The following is a 21,101-nucleotide window of genomic DNA, read 5'->3' on the forward strand; positions in this document are numbered from 1 at the left end:
TGAAATAGGAGGGTCTGAAGTTTGTTTAGAGATATGTATATGTAGATCAGTCATTGTTCTGCTCAGATTAATACCATTACTTTCCAGAACTCAAGTAACTTCATGAATGCCACAAACTTCCAGTCACTTCGACCTTTGCCATCCATTCAGATATTGGTGGATAAAATTAATTTGGAACATTCTGTTCCTATGTATGCTGAACAGCTGGTGCGTGTAGTCAGCAGCCTTACTCAGCCTTCTGATAATCTTCTGCATTATTGCTATGTCCACTGCTACCTTAAGGTATGGAAAGAGAATTTTCCTGTTTGTTAGTATGTGTTCACTTTATGAATATCAAATGAATTGCTTATGAAATCTCTGTTCTTAAGGTTGTAATTTTATAAAATCAATATTTCATAAGGTAAGATTTAAGTAAGATTTAGTCACTACTCCACTGTAATTAAAATGTCTGTATTTTAAATTCCTTTGAATTCCAAGAAATTAGTAGTTTGATATTTGTAAGGCATTGTGATTTTACAGTTTTAAAGATTTAAAAATATCACCCACAATGAGTTTTGTAAGCAGTATAACCAAATGTTTAATATGGGTGCTTTTTTAAACAAACCCAGGATACTTGGAAAGAAACATTAATATAGGCATAGTGCTTCTTAACACTTTAACATACTTACTTTTAGTCAGTTTCTTCTTCTTGGACTCACAGTAATTCTTGATTTAAAGGAAACATTTGTTTAGTGAGTCTGTGTGTAGGCATGCATGCATGGATGTGAGTACACACCTTTGTCCTTGTGGCTCTGAAACTGAGGTTGACATTAGATGTCTTCTTTGATCACTCTGAACATGATTTCTTGATAGTGGGTCTCCACTGTACTTGCAGCTCATGGATTAGCTGACCAGTGAACCCCCTGGCTGAGGTTACAGGCATGTGTCACTGTGGCTGGCTATTATCCATGGGTTCTAGGGACCAAAGTCAGATCTTTATACTTGTGTAGCAAACCATCTCCCCATTCCTTCTACCTCAAACTTAGAAAACTATTTGAAGTACTCTTGTAGGGCCAGTGAGATGGCTGAGTGGGTAAAGGTGCTTGCTTCCAAGCTTGCCATGGATATGGGCACATGTGGAGTGAAAGGACCACTTGGGTGAAAAATACTTCCTCTAAATGGGTTTCAGATACTGAACTCAGCATCTTAGGCTTGGTGGTGCTTAAAAAAATTCTTAGTTATATATGTATGATGTAAAACAGATATAACACTAAAGATAATACTTTTATATCTCTTCAGATTAATTTTAAGTGTAAAATATTGAAATGTAACTGTTGTCAAACTGTTTCAAACAGAAGAATATGTTTTGTAGGCACTTCATTTGAGAAGTGGAACAAACATGGTAACATATTTATTGTGCAGCTGTTGATAGTGACTCCCATCCTCGCTTACTCTACTCTGAACATCTGATTGTGCTCTGTTGTTCTAGGTGTTTGGTTTCCAGGCAGGACTGACATCTTTGAATCACAGTGGCTCTTACTGCTTACCTGTACCAATTATTCCCTCGTTCAGCACTGCCCTTTATGGGAAACTTCTGAAGCTCCCCACTCTCTGGTAAGTAAGTACTTGTTGAACTTTGTGATTTATGTTCATTTTTATTTTGTAATTTCTGGATGGAAAAACTCCAAACATGTCTATCTTATGCTCATGTACTAGCTTTATACAAAACCTTAGAAAACAATTGAAATTGCTTTTTATTGAGACCTAATGTGGAATAATCTTTTTGTACACTGTGAAGAAGTGTCACTCTGATTGGTTTAATAAAAACCTGAACAGCCAATAGCTAAGCAGGATTTCCAGGCGCAGAGGATGCTGGGAAGAACAAGGGAGAGTCACCAGGAGACACAGAGGGAGCGAGATATGCTGGAGGACAGGTAAGCCATGAGCCATGTGGCAATACATAGATTAATAGAAATGGGTTAATTAAAGTTGTAAGAGCTATTTAGTAATAAGCCTGAGCTATTGGCTGAGTATTTATAATTAATAAGTTTCCATGTGGTTATTTAGGAACTGGCTGGCAAGAAAGAAAAGTCAGCCTACAACCTAAGAAATGAAAACCTCTTTTTTAAATTAACGTAATTTTTTAAATGATTCTTTAGGAATTTCACATCATGCACCCCAGCCCCACTCATTTTCCAATCCTTCCATGTCTGCCATCTACCCTTGTACCTCTCCCCACAAAAGAAAATTAAAAATAAAAAGAAAAATAATAAAAAAAGAGAAAAAAAATCACTCCACTCCTCTGATTTTTCCCACCTCTCCATCACATAGCCATTTGTTGCAGTGGTCTTAGGAGCTGCTGTGTGTCATAACCTTTTGTCCAAACAGCTTTACTTGCAAATGTTCATTGTAATGAGCTGTTGGTCTGGTTCAAGGCCTCTGGCTTCTGGCACACCATCAACACTGGACCCTCACCGAAACTTCTCTGGGATATTCTGCTGTTGCCCCAGTCATGGAAATGCTGTGGCTGTGATTCCACAGGACCAGTCAGTCATGTGCTCCAGTAGGTCATAGATGAGGTAGATGTTGGATGGGCCAACTCAAAGCCCTAGATGTGGGTTTGGGTGGTAGCAGAGTTGGTCAAACTGGGCCTCCACCAGGACCAGCCCCCTCAGGCAAGGGTCAGGGCCAGCTTTCCCTCGCACATGCCATTGGGGCCAGCTCTCCCTCAAGCAGGGATGGTGAGGGGTAACGCCAGCTCTTCCTCTTGCAGGGCCAGTTCTCCCATTGTGTTGGCTGGCGAGGGGGAGGACAATTTTTCCAGGGCCATTGAGGCACCTGTGGACAGCTTTCCTGCATCCATGACACTACTGTGCAGTTCTTCTGCTGAGGCAACCATCGCGGGGTGGGACCAGGTTTCCATGGCCCAGGCCACAGGGAACAGGTGGGAACTCGGGCCATGGATATCATTACAGACCCTGGCAGCAATAGGGCCACTGACTCAGACATGGCCCTGGCCTGCAACTCGGCCCTGATGTGTCACCATGGATATTCTTTTCTAATATACTGTTCCCTTAATAATATACAATTTGAAAGTGAAATTAGTAAGGTTCACCTTTTCAAAGAAATTTGCCTATTAATCCAGAAAGTTTGTAAAAGGACATAGTATAATTAACTCTTGGAATGTATCCTGTGAATAAAGCCATTTGAAAGTTACTCTTAATGCCTCTGGTAGGTTTATTTTAGTAAATGTAATTTTCCTCACATGTCATTTATTATGCTATGCACAGATGGATTTAACTTTATATACATGGCATATTCCATTTGAGTCTAATGCAGTTTATATTTTGATGTGTTAAGAAATGGGGGCTGGGCATGATAGTGCATACTTTAATACCAGCACTCAGGAGACAGAGGCAGGTGAGTTTTTGTGAATTTGAGACCAGTCTGGTTTACATAGCAAGATCTTTGACAGCCAGGGCTTCATAGTGAATAGTGAGACCCTGTTTCAAGAAAAAAAAAAAGGAAAAAAAAAGGAAAAGAAAAAGACCATAGGATTTTTTTGTAGTATCAATTTTGATATCATTTTTATTAAGTGCTTCAGAAAACTGTTATCTCAATTGTGTTATTTTATTTGCTCTAAAAACCACAATGAAATACTTAGTTTCTTTGTAAGAAAGCCTTCTGTGTTGACATTTTCTGGATAGACATGAACAGGCACCTGCATGTTCCAGAAGTTTAACATCCCAGTATTTGACTTTGCAAATCTTGCCTTTGCCTTTGAGTGACTTGGGCAGATTCTTGTGTTTTGCCCTTAGCACATCTTGATTCCTTTAGCATTTTAGGAACACAATTTATATTTTGGTCTCTATTAGTTACTTTTCTTGTTGCTGACTCAATGCCTAATGGAAGCAACTTAAGTGGGGAAGGGCTTTTTGGTTTATACTTTGAAGCTGTGTAATCAATCATGTTGGGGAAAGCATGGTGCCAGGAGTGGAAGACTGCCAGCCACATTCTATCCACAGTCAGGAAGCAGGGGCCAGAGTATAAAGTCCCACCCCCATGACCACCTCTTCCAGCACAGCTCTACCTCCTAAAGGTTACAGCCTTGCCAGACAGTATCACCAACAGGAAAGCAGGTGTTTGAACGCATGAGCACACCGGGTCCTTTAACATTCAAACCACAGTATGGTCTGAATTACTTGGATCTACCAGCGCCTCTCCTACCTCCAAGACCACATACTACCATGGGGAGCAGCAAAGTCTCTAAAGCCCCGTGGTGGTCCTGACATCCCTCTTGAATCAAAAACCTCTTTCTTAATTCTCTTGTGAACATGTTCCTCTTTGACGTGATGAACTGGGCAGCAAATATTTTCTCTCTCATATCCTGTTCTCTCAGGAATTCAGAAGTCCTAGAATGAGGACTTCTAGGTCTTGAAATTAATGAAGACCTCAGCCTGCAATCACCAAGTGTTCCTAATGGCTCATACGAGACAGCCAGTCAAAGACTGATTAACTTCATATTGCCTTAGTTTGTATAGCCTTTGTTTCTAAAGCATTCATACTTATTCCATTTACCTCCATGTTACATAGTCTCACAAGCCAGGTTCTAAGTGTCTCTTTCCCCAATTCAGGCAATCCAGTTGCAAGGTATTCTCTGATTACTATAGTTTCCTGTAGTAGGATATTTTTGTCTACTAGCTAAATTATGGATTTTCCTGTTTTTATTATTGTTGCAAATGAGGGCTATCTTCTATCTCTTATTATGTTTTCTTTCATTCACTGTTTGATTTTTATTGTGAATTCCAAGGTTTTGGATCCCAGCAAAGGCTCTATACCAGTCTTAACTTGTGTGCTCTCGTTCCCTTACCTTTGGCCAGCTGTGAAATATAGTAAGCCAACGCCTCTATCTCCTCCTTTGGTTGTTGGTTGTTTTTGCTATTTTGGGGGGCCTGCCACCCAGCTCCCAAATAAATCACTTATGGAGGCTTATTCTTAATAATAAATGCCCAACCTTAGCTTGCCTTTTTTTTCTAGCCAGCTTTTCTTAACTTTAAATTATCCCATCTATCTTTGGCTTTGGGGCTTTTTTCTTTCTCTGTTTCTGTATACCTTTTCTTTTCTTCTTACTCCATGTCTGGCTGGGTGGCTGGCCCCTTAATTCCTCCTCCTCCTTCTTGCTCCTTCTTTCTATTTATTCTCTCTGCTTGCCAGCCCCACCTATCCTTTCTCCTGCCTTGCAATTGGTCATTCAGTTCTTTATTAGACCATCAGGTGTTTTAGACAGGCACAGTAACATGGCTTCACAGAGTTAAACATGCAACATCAATAAAAGCAACACACTTTAATATTCTACAACATGCTCTTTTTCTGCCAAATCAGATGTGAAGAATGGCATCTTCATGTCTTTTTTCTGTTGTATTTTATGCCTTACATAGACAAGTTTTTTTATGGGCAGTCAGCTTGATCTCAGGTATATGTCTTAATGTCTACAACAAATGCTACTCAATAGCCACCAAAGCTTTTTTATGATATTGTCCGATAGATGCGACTTCTTTGAGAATTGCTGTATATTCTTAGTTCATCAGTTGTTTTGGAGGTATCTTCTACTCATGAGGTAGATGCCATTTTTAGTGATTGGAATAGGAACAGCCCCCATCGGCTCACATTTTTGAATGCATAGTCACCAGGGAGTGGCACTATTTGAGAAGGATTAGGAGTGTGGCCCTGTTGGAGTAGGTATGACCTTGTTGCAGGAAATGTGGCCGCTGTGGGTGGGCTTTGAGGTGCCAGAAGCCCATGCTAGGCCCGGTCTTGCTCGCTCTCTCTCTGTCTGTGAATCAGGATATAGCTCTCAACTACTTCTCCAGCACCATACCTGCCTACATGATGCTTTGCTTCCTGCAATCATGATAATGGACTACCCCCCCTGAAACTGTAAGCAAGCCCTCAATTAAATGTTTACTCTTTTAAGAGTTGCTTTGGTTATGGTATATCTTCAGAGCAATAGAGCATTGACTTAAAACACCGTTCATCAAAGAGGCATGCCATCTCATACCATGAGGAGTAAGATGACCTCCCTAAGGATACTCTACTATGAGATACCTCAGCTAAGGTTACATATCTTATCACGAATCACAGTGAACTGTCAGTACAATAAGGATATATTACCCTGTATCATATGGGAGAAGGTAACCATATCTTCTTCAGAATTGCTTCTTCTTAAATTTCTCCCTTGAACTGATCAGCCTCAGCTTCATGTCTCAGCCATTGCAGGCTACATATATACATGTAACAAACCTACCCAACTTATCTTTGTCTTTGTTGGTCCCTGTTAAGAAACTTATGCTGTGGAGCAATCCTTTTCTATACTATGACTATGTATTACTCTCATTGGTTAATAAAAATTTGACAGATTTTTGGCTGGGTAGGAAGTTAGGCAGGAAAGCCAAACTGAGAATGATGGGTAGAAGGAGGGCGGAGTCAAGGGAGATGCCAGTGAGCCGCCCAGGAAGCAAGACATGCTAGAGGACAGGTAAAGCCATGAACCACATGGCAATACATAGATTAATAAAATGGGTTAATTTAAATGTAAGAGTTAGCTAGTAACAAGCCTGAGCTACCGGTTGAGTGTAGCTGGAGTTTTCTCCAGTCCTGCCTGGCCCGTGGTCAGGACAAATCTCTCTCACCTGCCAGTCCTGCAGTTGCTCAGACCCAACTAAGTAAACACACAGAGACTTATATTGCTTACAAACTGTATGGCCGTGGCAGGCTTCTTGTTATCTAGTTCTTCTATCTTAAATTAACCCATTTCTATAAATCTATACCTTGCCACATAGCTCGTGACTTACCAGTATCTCACATGTTGGTACTCATGGCAGTGGCTGGCAGCATCTCCTCACTCAGCCTTCCTGTTCCCAGAATTCTCTTCTCTGCTTGTCCCACCTATACTTCCTGCCTGGCCACTGGCCAATCAGCATTTTATTTATACAGAGTGATATCCACAGCATGTTGAGCATTTATAATTCATATTCAGCCTCTGAGTTGGTTATTTGGGACCCGGTGGTCAGGACATGATATGTCTTTTTACAGACTTACCTTTGTTAACTTGACTGGAGAAATGTGAATAAACATGTCTTTACCTAAGATAGGGCACTGATGAAAAGTATTCTATCTTTGCTCAACTTCGGAAACTAGAAAGTTTATTGGGGTTGTTTACTGGAACCTGAATAATGACATAGCAAAGCCTACATCACTGGAGCTCCTGGTAACTTGTAGGTAGCTCAGCTGGTTGGAGTGCCTTCCACCCCAGCAGTTCTCACAGCTCAGCTGATTGGAGTGCCTCCCTCCCCAGCAGTTCTTACAGCTCAGCTGGCTGTAGTGCCTCCCTCCCCAGCAGTTCTTACAGCTCAGCTGATTGCAGTGCCTCCCTCCCCAGCAGTTCTCAGAGCTCAGCTGGCTGTAGTGCCTCCCTCCCCAGCAGTTCTTACAGCTCAGCTGATTGGAGTGCCTCCCTCCCCAGCAGTTCTTACAGCTCAGCTGGCTGTAGTGCCTCCCTCCCCAGTAGTTCTTACTACTTCTCTAAACTTGTGGATGTTGTAACATTCTGAAGTGCTTTGGCCTGTAAGTTTTATTTATTTCCTGAGTTTTATGAGGTGCTTTGTTTCCAGGAAGGATTGCTTAAATTCAAGGAAAATGGCTATGCAACACAGCTGAAATTTCCATAGTTAAAAAAGGAATATTTAAATAAGGTTTAGTATTATGTAGATCTTAATAGTATGAAATTCATGTAAAATAGGTCTACAGGCTTCTGAAGGAAAATATTCCAGTTTAAATACTTTTGAATGCATTCAACATCAAAAATTATATTTATTTGCCTGTGCTTTGTAGTTTTGCAAATAAGACCATTCCCCATAATTTGTAACACATTTTTTTTGTTGTTTACAAAGGCATGTTGCTTTGAAATATTTTCTTTATAGTTTTTTCTTCATAAGTACTACATTTCTTTAGTTCTTTTTTTGTTGTTTCTTTTCTTTTCTTTCTTCTTTTTTTTTTCTTTCCTAGATAGCGTTTCTCTGTGTAGCCCATGCTGTCCTGGAACAATCTCTGTAGACCAGGTTGGCCTCGAACTGCAGAAATCCACTTGCCTCTGCTTCCTGAGTGCTGGGACTAAAGGTGTGCACCATCACTGCCTGGCTAATAATTACAGAACTTAGTACATTCAGATACTGCTAAGATAAGTGCAATTGGAAGCCAGTAAACCACTAGATAAAACAAACCACACAGTTGGTGATTGAAATCAAAATCCACACAAAGGCCGAGCGTTCTTTGAGCACGTTTTAGATTATTGCAGTGGAACACACTGTTTATGTCTCCAGTCAGTTCTGCTCCCACTGGTTTCTCTTTCCCACATCGTACGGACTGTTTCATGTGGATTAACAAGTTCACATTCCAGATTTCTTGAGCGTAGGTAGATGATGCTGTGTGTGTAATCCATTTTGTAGCATAAAGAACATTGGAAATACTCTTAGTATGTTTTGAGTTAGCAATTAGAGTTTATGTAAATGAGCAAAAATGGTTTGTACTTTTTATGTAAAACTATTTCTAAATTGAACTGTAAATTCTGTATAAAACTTTAATCAGGTAAATTAATATTTCCAAAATATGTGATTAAATAACATTAAAAATTCATTCTTCGATTTAAATTTATTTTTTGTTATATGAAATTTTGGATTGTGTTTTATCTTTCATTCTGAACTTCATGGTTTTGAAACATAAACTTCAAAACCTCTTTGTTTACTCAGTGGTTGTCATCAGTTTAATATGTAGTTCTCTTGTCTCAGAAGCAAATTGGGGTGTGTCAGGCATGCCAGGACTCGGTGGTCAGCAGCTCTTGATAGAAGTCTTGATCAATCACTTGAAATTTGTAGTTGTCTGTTCCCAGAATAGGAGGGTATTTCATGGTCATTAAAGAGTGACCAGTGGATAATGTGGAAGCATAATCTTTTTGCTAGTATCAGTTTTAATCTTTAGTCCCATGCAGATCGCTGTTTTTAGATACCTGTTGGATTTCCAGATAAATGTTGAGAACAGAACAACGTATTTCCAAATGCATTTTTTAAAATTTCAATTTGAGTATTCTATGTAGAAAGATGTGTTTATTGTGGACATGCACTGAGATATTTCCTGACTGAACTGGACCTTTGGTAACTAGCTCAAAGCTGAAACTCAGCATTGTTAGTATCTCAGTAGCCTGTGTAATTTTCTCTATTTTACAGTTTATCATTAGCCTGATTCTAATAGTGGCTTAGTTTTAGCTGTTCTGTGTATAGCACAGGTAACATATATTCCATTTTGACTGATTTATGTCACTCAGTGCTTGTGAAATATATCCAGACAGTAGAATGTAGTTTTGAAATTGCTTATTATTGCTGGTGTATGATATTCTATTACATGAACATTTTTAATTCATATGTTCTTGATCTGAAATTTTATTCATTTGTATAAAATTTTTTTATTCCTTTGCCATTTCCCCTTAAGCTTAAGTTGTGCCATCTACTAAATACTTTTCAACTAACCATGATGCAATAGGGCACTGTACTATGTGTGAGTTTGGGCAAGAACTGTAGTAGAGTATAGAGAGCATGAATTGTCATGTGTCCTGGAAAATTAAGTAATAGTGGAGAAGACACTAAAAAGCAATCACCTTTAAATTTAAAAGGTGAGTATGAATCACTCTGCTCTGTGTGTTTAAGAAAGGAGACCATTTCTTCAGTTATCAGGGACAGCTGATAACCGTTCCTTCCATGACTGAGGGAAGATTCTGCCATCACAGGAAATACAGTGGGCCAGACTCTGCAGAGTCCCTTGAACCTTTGATTTGCGTATGAATACAGTTATCTATACTTTTTAATATCAACAGTTAAAGGCAGTTAAGCTAATTAATCATACATTTATTAGCCCTATTAGTTTTTGATGAGGCTTTAAAGTGCTGGGATTACAAGCATGAGCCACCTTGCCCAGGTTAAATTGTGAGTTTTATTTACCAAGACACATGTGACACGTTTTGAAGGTTGAGTGCATAGAGCTGTTACTTGAGGTGCCGCCATGTCTTTGGTGGTGGTGTTTGGGCCCTCACAGTGCTCTAGCCTTCTTGGGATACAGTGTCTGGAGGGTCACCACCATGTGAGTGCTAGGAATAGCACTCAGGTCCTCTTAAAGACCAGCCAGTGCTCTTAACTGCTAAGTCAACTCTCCAGGGTCCCTTCTTTAAACTTCATTTGTGTCTTTTATGTGTGTGGTTGTTTTGAAGGTATTTTTATGATAGAATCTAAAAGAATATTTCTGATTAGATGCTAAAATTTAAAAACACATCTCATCTAGAATATGCAAGCTTCTTCACTAAAAATACATAAAAAGGAATGTCCTGGCTTGTTTTATTCCAACTTGATACAAGTTAGAGTCATTAGAGGAGGGAGCCTCAATTGACAAAATGCCTCTATAAGATGGGCTGTAGGCAAGCTTGTGGGGCATTTTTCCTAGTGATTGATGGGTACTATCATCCCTGGGCTTGTGGCCCTGGATTCTATAAAAAAACAGGCTGAGCAAGCCATGATGAACAAGCCAGTAAGCAACACCCCTCCATGGCCTCTGCATCAGCTCCTGTTTCCAGGTTCCTGTCTGTTTTTGAGTTCTTGTCCTGACTTCCTTCAGTGATGAACAGTGATGTGGAAGTATAAGGCAAATAAACCTTTTCCTCTCCAAGTTTCTTTGGTCATGGTGTTTCATTGCAATAATTGTAGCTCCTTACTAAGCAAGGAGTGTGGGTGGTTTGGCTAGCTTGTCCTTTTTAAACAGTAATTTGAGCATGTATCCCTGTTGTTTTTCTATAGATTTATTTTTTAGAATGTTTATTTAACTAAATTCCTTTTTAGCTTGTTTTCATAAACATTTACTGAACGTAAGTTACAATTATGTCCTAGAGCATAAGAGCTCCAGGTATGAAGAAACCAGTCATGATACAAAAACGATTAAATTCTGAATATAAGACTAATATAATTTCTAAGTTGGTGGACTTAAAGATTTATATTAAAAAGAACAAACTAACACACAAAGCTGCCTCTCGAGAGCACTGTCGTCTTCTTGAGAAAAGCGCACTTCTGATACAGTTCTGTGAATTTGCATGAATTTTGAATGCTGGTATTTACAAGGTGAGCATGTATACCATTCCCATGACAAAAACCTGTGTGTCCTTGAGGTTGCAGAAAGGACACTGCCACAAAAAGTATTCTTCCCATGAGACCTGAAAACCCTTCATCCATCTCTGGAATTTAAACATGGCTTAGCGAGGGTGAGTGTAGTCGTTTGTAGGCCTGACTAAAGTTACAAATTCTAAAACGCAAATCAGCTGTCTGATGTGTAGAAGTCAATGAATTTAACGTTATTTACCAGCCCGATAAATTTTCAGTAGAATCCCATCAATGTTCTTTGCTACATTAAAGATTGTTTTCATCTTAGCTTTAGTGGAACTATAGATTTACTTCCTAGGTGTGTGTGTGTGTGTGTGTGTGTGTGTGTGTGTGTGTGTGTGTGTGTGTGTATATGTCTTTTCCATCTGCCCTTGGACCCTGTAGAATGTGGTCTTTTGTTCCAGGTTTCAACCATGTTATACATAACAATAATTCTTTGTTGTATTTTTAAGTAGCATCATGTATGTGGATAGACCTTATTTTGTTTCTCAATTCACATTTAAAAAATGAATTCACAATAGTAATTTTAAGTATATTACAAGAGAAAGCTCTGGTCTTGTCCATAGTCCACGACAACAACATATTTGTATTACAGTTTCTCACTTACACATTTTTAACAAATTATAAGTAATTGACTTGCATTTTTATTTGCACAGACAATTCATACATTTTATAATGATGTTTGTCTACTTTAAGATTATCTTAATGCAAGGTCTATTATGAATCTTTAAAAGTTATTTTTAATATACAATGTAATAGTTTTCAAAAATAATTTTATTAGCATATATTATCAAAATAGCAATTTTCCTGATGACAGGTTCCTAAATCCTTTGAGTTGGTCAATCTTTCCCCTCCCTCATTCTTCTGAATTTGTTTGTTCTTTGCTTCATTTTTACCCTTCTGCTCCCAATAATTCCCTCTCCACTGATAAAGTCTCTTTTTGAAACAAGGCCTTAGTTCTCTGTTCTGGAATTCACTATGTAGGCCAGGCTAGCCTTGAACTCTGAGATCCATCTGCTTCTGCCTTCCAGGTGTTGGACTTAAAGGCATGCACCACTACATCCGGCTTATAAATTGTTTTCATTTCTTAATATGACAGGATGTAATGTCTACAGTGTCCTTAGCTAGCACTGGTGGTGTTGAGAGCAGGGTGTTTAGATGCACTGCCCAGGACCTTGACCTTGCAGTGCAGCACCGTGCAGCATTGGAAGAGCAGCGAGAACAACACACACTCGAATGTAACTTAGTCAGAGGAAGCAGGCTGGCACATGTTCATCCATTTCCAAACTAACTGTTGTCACTGCAGTGCATAAGATCGATGCACAGCGTCTGTGTGTATGTTCCTGTTTGGAAAGTGGTTGTCTGGGATAGGGGAATGGACTGGGAGTAGAGAGTATCACTTTCATTTATCCTATCATTCAATTTTTAAAAAGAGCTTAAAAGGTTTTACTTTGAGTATGAAGTGTTATGTCAGTTAAGTAACCATTCTATAAAACAAACAAAAACCACAATTTTTCATGGTTTAACTGGACTCGTAAGTTAGTAAAATTTTGTATTAGCTTTCTTTTTTGGAAAAAAAAAAGACCTAATCTTATTTTATTGTACATGATATGAGCAATAACAAAAATAAATTTTGGGAATCAATCTGTTTTCAACTTTGCTTTTGGGAACTCTATATGAATCTTTATATCCAGCTGTTGATGAAAATATTTTTTTTTAATTTCTGCAAAGTGTGTCTTAGAGTGGGTAACCATGCCTGCAGTGTGCATATGGCAGATGTTTAATGCTATCTGTTGGAAATTGAGTGGATTGTTTAATTTCTTGGCATGCAATAGGAAGAACCACACTGTTGAATTTCGTTTTTATGTATTGAAAGCAAGAATTTTAAAAATAGAAATTGTGTTGTCACAGAAATTTGATTGCCTCTGTATTATAATTTGACAGGAAATGGCAGATCACAGTCTTTTAAATTATAATTAGGGTATATTCATTTAAAGTATTTGCTACCATGCAATTAAGATCTACTTGTTTCTGTTTCCTTCAATTTATCCTGGAATTTGTCCAAGTTGAGTTTTAATGAGTTTTTTATCCCACTAGTTACACTAGGATTTATTTTTCCTTAGAGAGTAATGTTTGAATTGATAGTTTTTAAATCTATTTTGTAAAATGAACATATATTCAGACCAAGATTTCTGTATATGAACACTAGACATTTGCCAAATTAATGACTTTATATTAACCAACAGAACTATTAAAATACAGTGTAGTGATACTTTAAGACAAGTCAGAACTTGTTAGCTGCTTTTGTATGCTTTTAGATTGAGTTGTTTTGTTTTAAATAAATGCGTAGTGGTATAAATCACAAGGAAAAGTCACACTTTTATTGTATATTTGCACTGACATTTTAAAGAGTCCCCCAAGGAACTTTAAGTTGTAAAATCTATTGATCTTTAAAAATTTTCTGAAGCAAAGATAGTATAACATGAAGATTAGGTGAACTGGGTAGTAGAAACACCAACATTTGTTACTTTCCCTTGCTTGGTAACCTATGAAATATAATTTAAACTTGACAAAAGAAAGAGAAAAGCCTTCCCTATTGATATTGTTCTGTCACAACAGTAGGTACATTGTGTCAGTTACTGTGTGTTGCCAAATCACTTTAAGTTTGTTTAGTTTAGTTTAAATACTAATTTAAAAGAGGTGTAGTAAACTATACTTATGTTTGTAATTGTTTTACTGAAAAAGAAAAACCTTCAAAATGTCATGTGTATATGGCAAAATTACCTTGCTTTACTATGGAAAAATGACTTGTGCAAATTGTATTTTCTCTGATAATAAATCTGAAGAAAAGAATTTTTTACTCTCCAACCTTGGCAAATAATAGAATGTAGAATAATTAAATTGTTTTTGAATTTGCATATGGTTTTTATTCAAACCAGTGTAATCCATTGAAAATCATTTGACATTACATCTGATGGTTTGAAAGTCATCGTATTGTATAAAGTATGTAAATTTATTCTGAGGTAATAAAGTCCCATTTGTGTCAAGTATCCCCTCTGTAATTTCATCTTACATTATGGTGTTCTTTTTAGCATGACTTTGGTTGTATTCCTGTGCCCAATGCTGTGTTGAGATGAAAGTACATTGTCTAGGTTTGTGACACATTTTCACAATGTAGACGACTCAGTTGTTTGTGTTCTTTTTTTTTTTTTTTTCCAAGACAGGGTTTCTCTGTGTAGCCCTGGCTGTCCTAGAACTCACTTTGTAGACCAGCTGGCCTTGAACTCACAGAGATCCACCTGGCTCTGCCTCCCGAGTGCTGGGATTAAAGGCGTGCGCCACCACCGCTTGACTTGTGTTCTTTATTAGTGTCAGTAGTAATAGGATTTTTATTTGTCCAGGAATCCAAATGGAAATCTGAGAAAGTGGTAAAGAGAAGCAGCTGTCTGTTTTGAAACTCTCAGGAAATGAAAAAAAAAATTTAGAAAAGGGTCCACATTAGAATAAATACTGTTTTGTGAATTCTGTTTGATTTTATACTTTTCCATTCTGATGACCAAAGTTCTGTTTATTTGGTGTAAAGAATCATGTGTGCAGTGTACATTTATTTCCTGATTCATTCACTTTAGTGCTTTGACTGTTGGATTTTTGAGACAGGACAGTCTTGGCTGTCCTGTAACTCGCCCAGTAGACCAGGCTGGCCTCAACTCACAGAGATGTGCCTGCCTCTGCCTCCTGAGTGGTAGGATGAAAGGTGTGCGCCACCACTGCCTGGCATATCTTAATTTTCATGGCAAAGCATGATCAAGACTGTGGATTGAAGGGTAAATTTAGGTAGAATTCTTTGATGCTGATGAATGTTGGAAAGTTGTGGGGACTTGTGGTGGCTATCTTAATGTGTAACTGGATATTTTTTTTTATCTGGCATGCCAATTGAGAGGTAGGCCATTCTAGTGCTTGTCTTCCCATTGCTGTTTTGATTTTTTCCTTCTGAGGGAGGATAATGGCTACTTGAAGCCATGTTCCTGGGATGCTATAGGGAATTTCTCTCCTTCCTTTTAAAGCAAAATTTAGCATTTTAATAATTTAACAGTACACAATTCAGTGCTTTTTAGTATTTTTATAATGTGGCAATTATCCTCTCTCTTTAATTAAAAAATTTTAAAACTGCAAAAAATAAAAAAAAATCATGAGTGTGGGAAATGGTTCAGATAGTAAAGTGCTTGCTGCACATGAGGATCTGAGTTCTGATCCACAGAACACACATCATTTGGATATGTTGATGCATCCCTGAAAATACCAATTTCACTGATGGGACTGGAAGGTGGTGGTGGTGAGCTATGGGAGGAGGATCCTCGGGGCTTGCTGGCCACTCCACCCAGTCTAGCTTAATTGGTGAGTTTCAGGGTCAGTGAGAGGCCATCTCAGAAAGTAAAGTGTAGAGTGATTGAGGAAGACACCTGACATTGGCTTCTGGATTCACTCTCAACACACATGTACACATGTATAAAAATGCATGAACATATACATGAGTATATGCACATACATGCATACCATACACAAACATTTTTAATGTATACCTTTTTCCCTTTTGTAGCAAAGTTTCTCTGTGTTGTGTATAAACACTATTCACTTACTTATTTGTATTGTTTTTCTTTCTACTTTTATGTATAGGACCAAAAGATCTCAGACTGTTGTAACTGAAGGTATATTTGAACTCCCACATCTCACAATTCAAGCAACAAGAGCACAGACACTTCTGCTGCAAGCGATATATCAGAGTTGGTCTCATGCTGGAAACACCAGCTCTTCAACAGTGAATGAAGCTTTGATGACTGAAGTCTTCCAGACTACAGGTAAGAGCATGCTTTTCCTCTTAAGGAAAGTCTATTTTAGAGGTGACTAATATTTAAATCCCTGTGTCCAGCAAGCTCAACTTAAGGTATATTTCTATGAAAGTAGATCTTTACTTGACTGATATTTATACCACATTTTTACAAACCACTCATCATTTCATGGCATCTAGACTGATTTCTTAAATTGGCAATTATAAGTAATGTTCCTCAGTGCATATGAATGTTCTGGTGTCTCTGTTTATTTGCTAGGTCATATATATCTAGAGATATAGCCATTTCTTTTGGAGTTTCTGGTTTATTGAAATATGAGTTTTTAAATCATTCTTCAACGGTCCTTTACACCCCATTGGTGTCTGCTATGATGTACCCTTTTCCTTCTCTAATATTTGTCTTCACTATTTCATTTTGTTAGTTTGGTTAAGAGTGTGCCAATCTTGTGTATCATTTTAAAGATCCACCTCTTTGTTTCACTGATTTTTTTAAACACTATTTTAACTACTTTTTACCATTTATTATTTCTTTCCATCTTGTGTGTTTGGGTTTGACCTGCTTTTGAGTTTCTAAGACCTTAGTTACATGTGTATGCTATTTATTTGAGTTCTTTCTTAACTATAGCTACTCATATCTATAAAGTTGTCTCTGAGAACCACCTTTGCTGTTTAAGTTAGATTTTCTTTAATTCTAGGAAGTTTTTGTTTCCTCTGTGATCTTCTTTAGTGACATACTTGTCATTCCAAAATCAAATTTTCAATTTCTATGTGTTTTTGTAATTTCTTTTGCTGTTTGGTTATGATTTTATTCAATTATGATACAATAAAGGTCATGAAGTTTAGTATTTTTGTGTTTGTTTGGCCTCAATGTGATGTATTTTAGAGAAAGTTTCATAAACTTTCTAGTATAAAGTCTCTTCTAGTTAGATTTCTATGAGGAGGATTGGGAATGGGGGCTCTAACTCACTAGGTTTCATCACATGTCAGTAGACAGGAGGATATTTGTCTGTCTGTCGTCTTTTGTTCTCTTTCTAGGCTGGCCTCACACTTGGGATCCTGCTTCCATTGCCTCCTGAGTGTCAGGATTGCACATGTGCAGCCTTGCCAAGCCTCTCTCTTCTTTTATGGCACTGACATCGAGTCCTGGGGGCCTACTTTGATGGTATTGTCATTTTGTTCACATCATGCTGGGCATGCATTTCAAGTTCATGACCTGATGAAGTTTCTGTCCTTTCAGTACCTCACAGATTGGGCTAAACTCCAGGACATCAACCCTTGTAGAATACACTGGTATCATATGCATCTCTAGCTGAGTTTCCATGTCCATGTACGCTCACTCTGTTTCAAGGCCATTCAAATTTTTATTATTTCTTTCACTTTTGAGATTATAATACAATTATATCATTTCTCCTTTCCCTTTTCTCCCTCCTTGTTGTCCTTCAAATTTTTCGTTCGTTGTCATATGGATGTCTGTACGTGTCTATACAAACATATGCCTAACCTGCTCAGTCTGTACAATGTTACTTGTATGTATGTTTTCAGGGTATTTGGTATTGGATAATCAGTTAGTGGTGCTTCTGAATTCTGAGGTTGGCTGAGGCTGTTCATGAAAGTACTATTATAATTGAAATTACCTTGTTTATTTTTCACATTTCTATCTCAAGTGATATTCTCTCTGGAGGTCTTGTTTTCTTTACTGTTTATCTTGCTGCCTACGGTATTCATGAAGTATTAAAATTTTTATTTTTCTGAATTGGTTCAAATAGCCTAAAAATGGTTAGTAGACTTAGGGGTATTGATTTTCCTTTGTAATATTTCTTTTTTTCTAAGCACATTTACTTTCTCTTTCCCTTTATGAATTTATAATATGAGCTGCAACATAAAAAGAAGCTTTTTGGAAATTCTCCTAAAGGGATGATAACTCAAGTATTAAAGAAGTCTTCCAGACAAATGGCAATAATTCAATGTTTTGTAACCTGGTGTATCATAAGATCTTAGTTTAGTGGAACTAATGTTTTACAGACTGAGGAATTGGGCAAATGGGATTGTTAGAAAATGTTACCTCTTTTCTAAGTACCTGAAAAAAAAGTGAAACAAGTCATCTAAAACACTTAAAATAGTATGGGAGCCCACAAAAGCTTCCTCGTGAGATCTGAGCTTGCTTTACACAGCAGGGCTGCATTAGGGGACGGCTTGACCAGGTGCAGAGTCACCAGGTGTTTGGGATGGTCTGCACTTGGCTGTGATGGGGGGAGGTCTTTTACTCCACTCCTTGGCGTCCCTTTAAAAGCCCTTTAGTAGAGACAGAAGTGGCTGGTGGCGTCTGTTTCTAACTGTCTCTCTCTTCTATATTTTTATCTATATATTCCTCATTCCTCCTTGCTCAAGAGTACCCTGGGGGAAAAAGTGTGTGACTAAGATTTTAGCATACCAGATGCAGAGATCCACGGCCAGGCGCCAGGAGTCCAATTGATGAGAGAGAGGAGGGATTCTGTGAGCAAGGGACATTGAGATCATGATGAGAAAATGTACAGAGACAGCCAGCCAAACTAGTGGAAACGCATGAACTGTGGACCAATAGCTGAGGAGCCCCATGGTACTTGGCTAGGCCCTTGGATAGGTGAGATAGCTGTTTAGCTTGAACTGTTTAGGGGGCCCCTAGGCAGTGGGATCGGGACCCGTCCCTGGTGCATGAGCCGGCTTTTTGGAGCCCAGTGCCTATGGCGGGATGCTTTGCGCAGCCTTGGTGCAGGGGACAGGGACTTGGACCTGCCTCATCTGAGTGTACCAGCCTCTGCTGACTCCCCATGGAAGAGGTAGGAATGGGGGTGGGTTGTGGAGGAAGGCTGGGGTGTGGGAGGAGGGAGGAGAGGGGAATCTGTGGTTGGTATGTAAAATGAATAGAAAATTTCCTAATAATGATAAAAAAGAAATCTGAAAAAAAAGATTTTAGCATATCGTTTTCAAAGTTTACCTGTAGTATAGAACGCATCGTCACTTAATCCTTTTTCTATTGCTATGACAAAGTAGTTTGGGTTCATGACAGTTTGAAGACATTGGTTTTGCTCACAACGTTGGTGGCTAGAGGTTTCAGTGTGGAGTGCATGTCCTGCTTCACTCTGTCAGGGACCCTTCTGGGTGTGTCACAGGTTTTAGAGAAGCAGAAGGGAACATGGCTAGTTCCCTGGTGCAGCAGGGAGAGCTCCTTTGTCTGCAGTTCATGTTGAATACACTTGTAAGAATCAGCTCCTCCTGAAGTCAGCAGCACCCTTCCCGTGAGCACGTTACACTCTGATCTCCATTCCTTTTGAAAAGGTTTATTTATTTTTATTTTATGTGTATGAGTGTTTTCCCTGAATGTATTTAAGTGTACCATGTGCATGGGTGTACCTGAGGAGAAGAGAAGAGGGTGGTGGTCCCCTGGAGCTAGAGTTCGTGGCAGTTTTGAGCTGCCATGTGGGTGCTTGGAACTGAACCTGGGTCCTCTGCAAGAGGAGCTAGTGCTCTCAACTCCTGAGCAATTCTCCAGTTCTTAATGGTTTCACCCCTTTACCTTTAACATTGCCGCACTGGAGACCATATTTCCAGCATGTGAAACTTGGTGGATCACACTCAAGCATGCATGCCTGTTACTGTAGAGTGCCATTGTGTGTGTATTTCACATTTTGTTCATCACTTGGTATATATTTGATTGTTAATCTTGTTGACTGTTATGCAGTGTTGTTATACTTTCATACAAGTTCATACAAACACATACTGTCATTTCTTCATAGTGTATTCCTAGGAGTAGAATTATTCTGTATGAATTTATAATATGAGCTGTAACATAAAAAGAAGCTTTTTGGAAATTCTCCTAAAGGGATGATATGAGAAGTCATTCTGTATTTAATCTTTCGAAGAACTGCCAAACTTTCCAAATATGTAACTGTAATACACTCTTATTGGTGTGTGTGGTGGTGTGCCAACCTCTCCACATCTTTGCTGTATTTTAATCTGTAAGGTTGGTGCTGCCGTTATTGTGGATGTCAAGTGGTGTACTTGAGGCTTGATTTTTTTTTCCCCATGAATAATGATGCTGAGCACATTGTTAGGTATCTTTTTGCTATTTATATATCTTCCACTGAAAAATGGCTATCCTTTTGAATTGTGTAAATTCTTTTATAGTTTGATTACAATACCCTTATGGTTTTCAAACATTTTCTACTTTATGAGTTCTTTTCATTTTTCTGAAACAAGTTGTCCCAAAACCCACATACTTGCATGTCCAAACAACTTGTTATAGATTAACAGAGTGTAAGCAAGCAGGTATTTTTCTCAGACAGTTCTTTTTCTGGCAGGCTGCATATTGTGGTTACAAAGAAAGGATCAATCACTTTATTACTTATATAAGGAATCTTAAAAGAATCACAAACCTAAACTTTCGTCTATGAAAAATATTCAATCAGCTCTACATTAAATCTTTAGGATGCATACCTATTCATCAACAGTTTTGTATATCAGGAGATTGAGGGTAAAAATGGGTACAAAGAATTAATCATCATCTTTGACCACCAACAAATCCCAGCAAGGAAAGTACATCAGCTAATAATAATTGGGCTGCTTTGTTCTTGATCCCTGACCTTAATGAGTCCCTCAGCTATGTGTCCTTGTCAGCTTTAGATGTTTTCGAGAGTTTTTCATTTTATAGCTATTATCAAAACATCTTAATCTAACCTGAAGTCATTCTAAGATTCGTTTGAGGTATGTTGCACTCTGAATCCTGTAAACACATCTCCCAACATTAAGATTAAAAGAATTGAAGCCAACCTGGCTCCTGGAACTCAGTTGTTTTTCTTAATTATTAACCTAAGGCACAGTCTATATGGCTCCTCAATAGAAACTTATGTCTTCTAGCTGTGTGACATTTCCTTGTTTTATTTTTTATCCTCTGCAGCCTCTGCTTTATCAGAGGCAGGGCAACATGTTATCCTACCTTAGCCTGTGTTTTCCACTAAACTAACCTCTATCATAATCCTTTACTATATTTA

At 38.3% G+C, this 21,101-nt stretch overlaps 1 protein-coding gene across 8 annotated transcripts in view; it reads left to right on the top strand.

Moving 5' to 3' along the window:
• The window catches only part of Vps13b (vacuolar protein sorting 13 homolog B), a 559,226-nt gene that overhangs the window by 59,677 nt on the left and 478,448 nt on the right, over positions 1-21,101 (top strand). For all 8 annotated transcript variants that reach the window (XM_052747609.1, XM_052747613.1, XM_052747612.1 and 5 more), the window contains exons 15-17: positions 88-282; positions 1,469-1,593; positions 15,903-16,084. In XM_052747609.1, coding sequence (XP_052603569.1) covers positions 88-282; positions 1,469-1,593; positions 15,903-16,084 — 502 coding nt within the window. The remainder of the gene's footprint in view (positions 1-87; positions 283-1,468; positions 1,594-15,902; positions 16,085-21,101) is intronic.

This window comes from Peromyscus californicus, unplaced genomic scaffold (assembly GCF_007827085.1).
Source record: "Peromyscus californicus insignis strain IS unplaced genomic scaffold, ASM782708v3 Scaffold_20__1_contigs__length_68692818, whole genome shotgun sequence".
Lineage (NCBI taxonomy): Eukaryota > Metazoa > Chordata > Mammalia > Rodentia > Cricetidae > Peromyscus > Peromyscus californicus.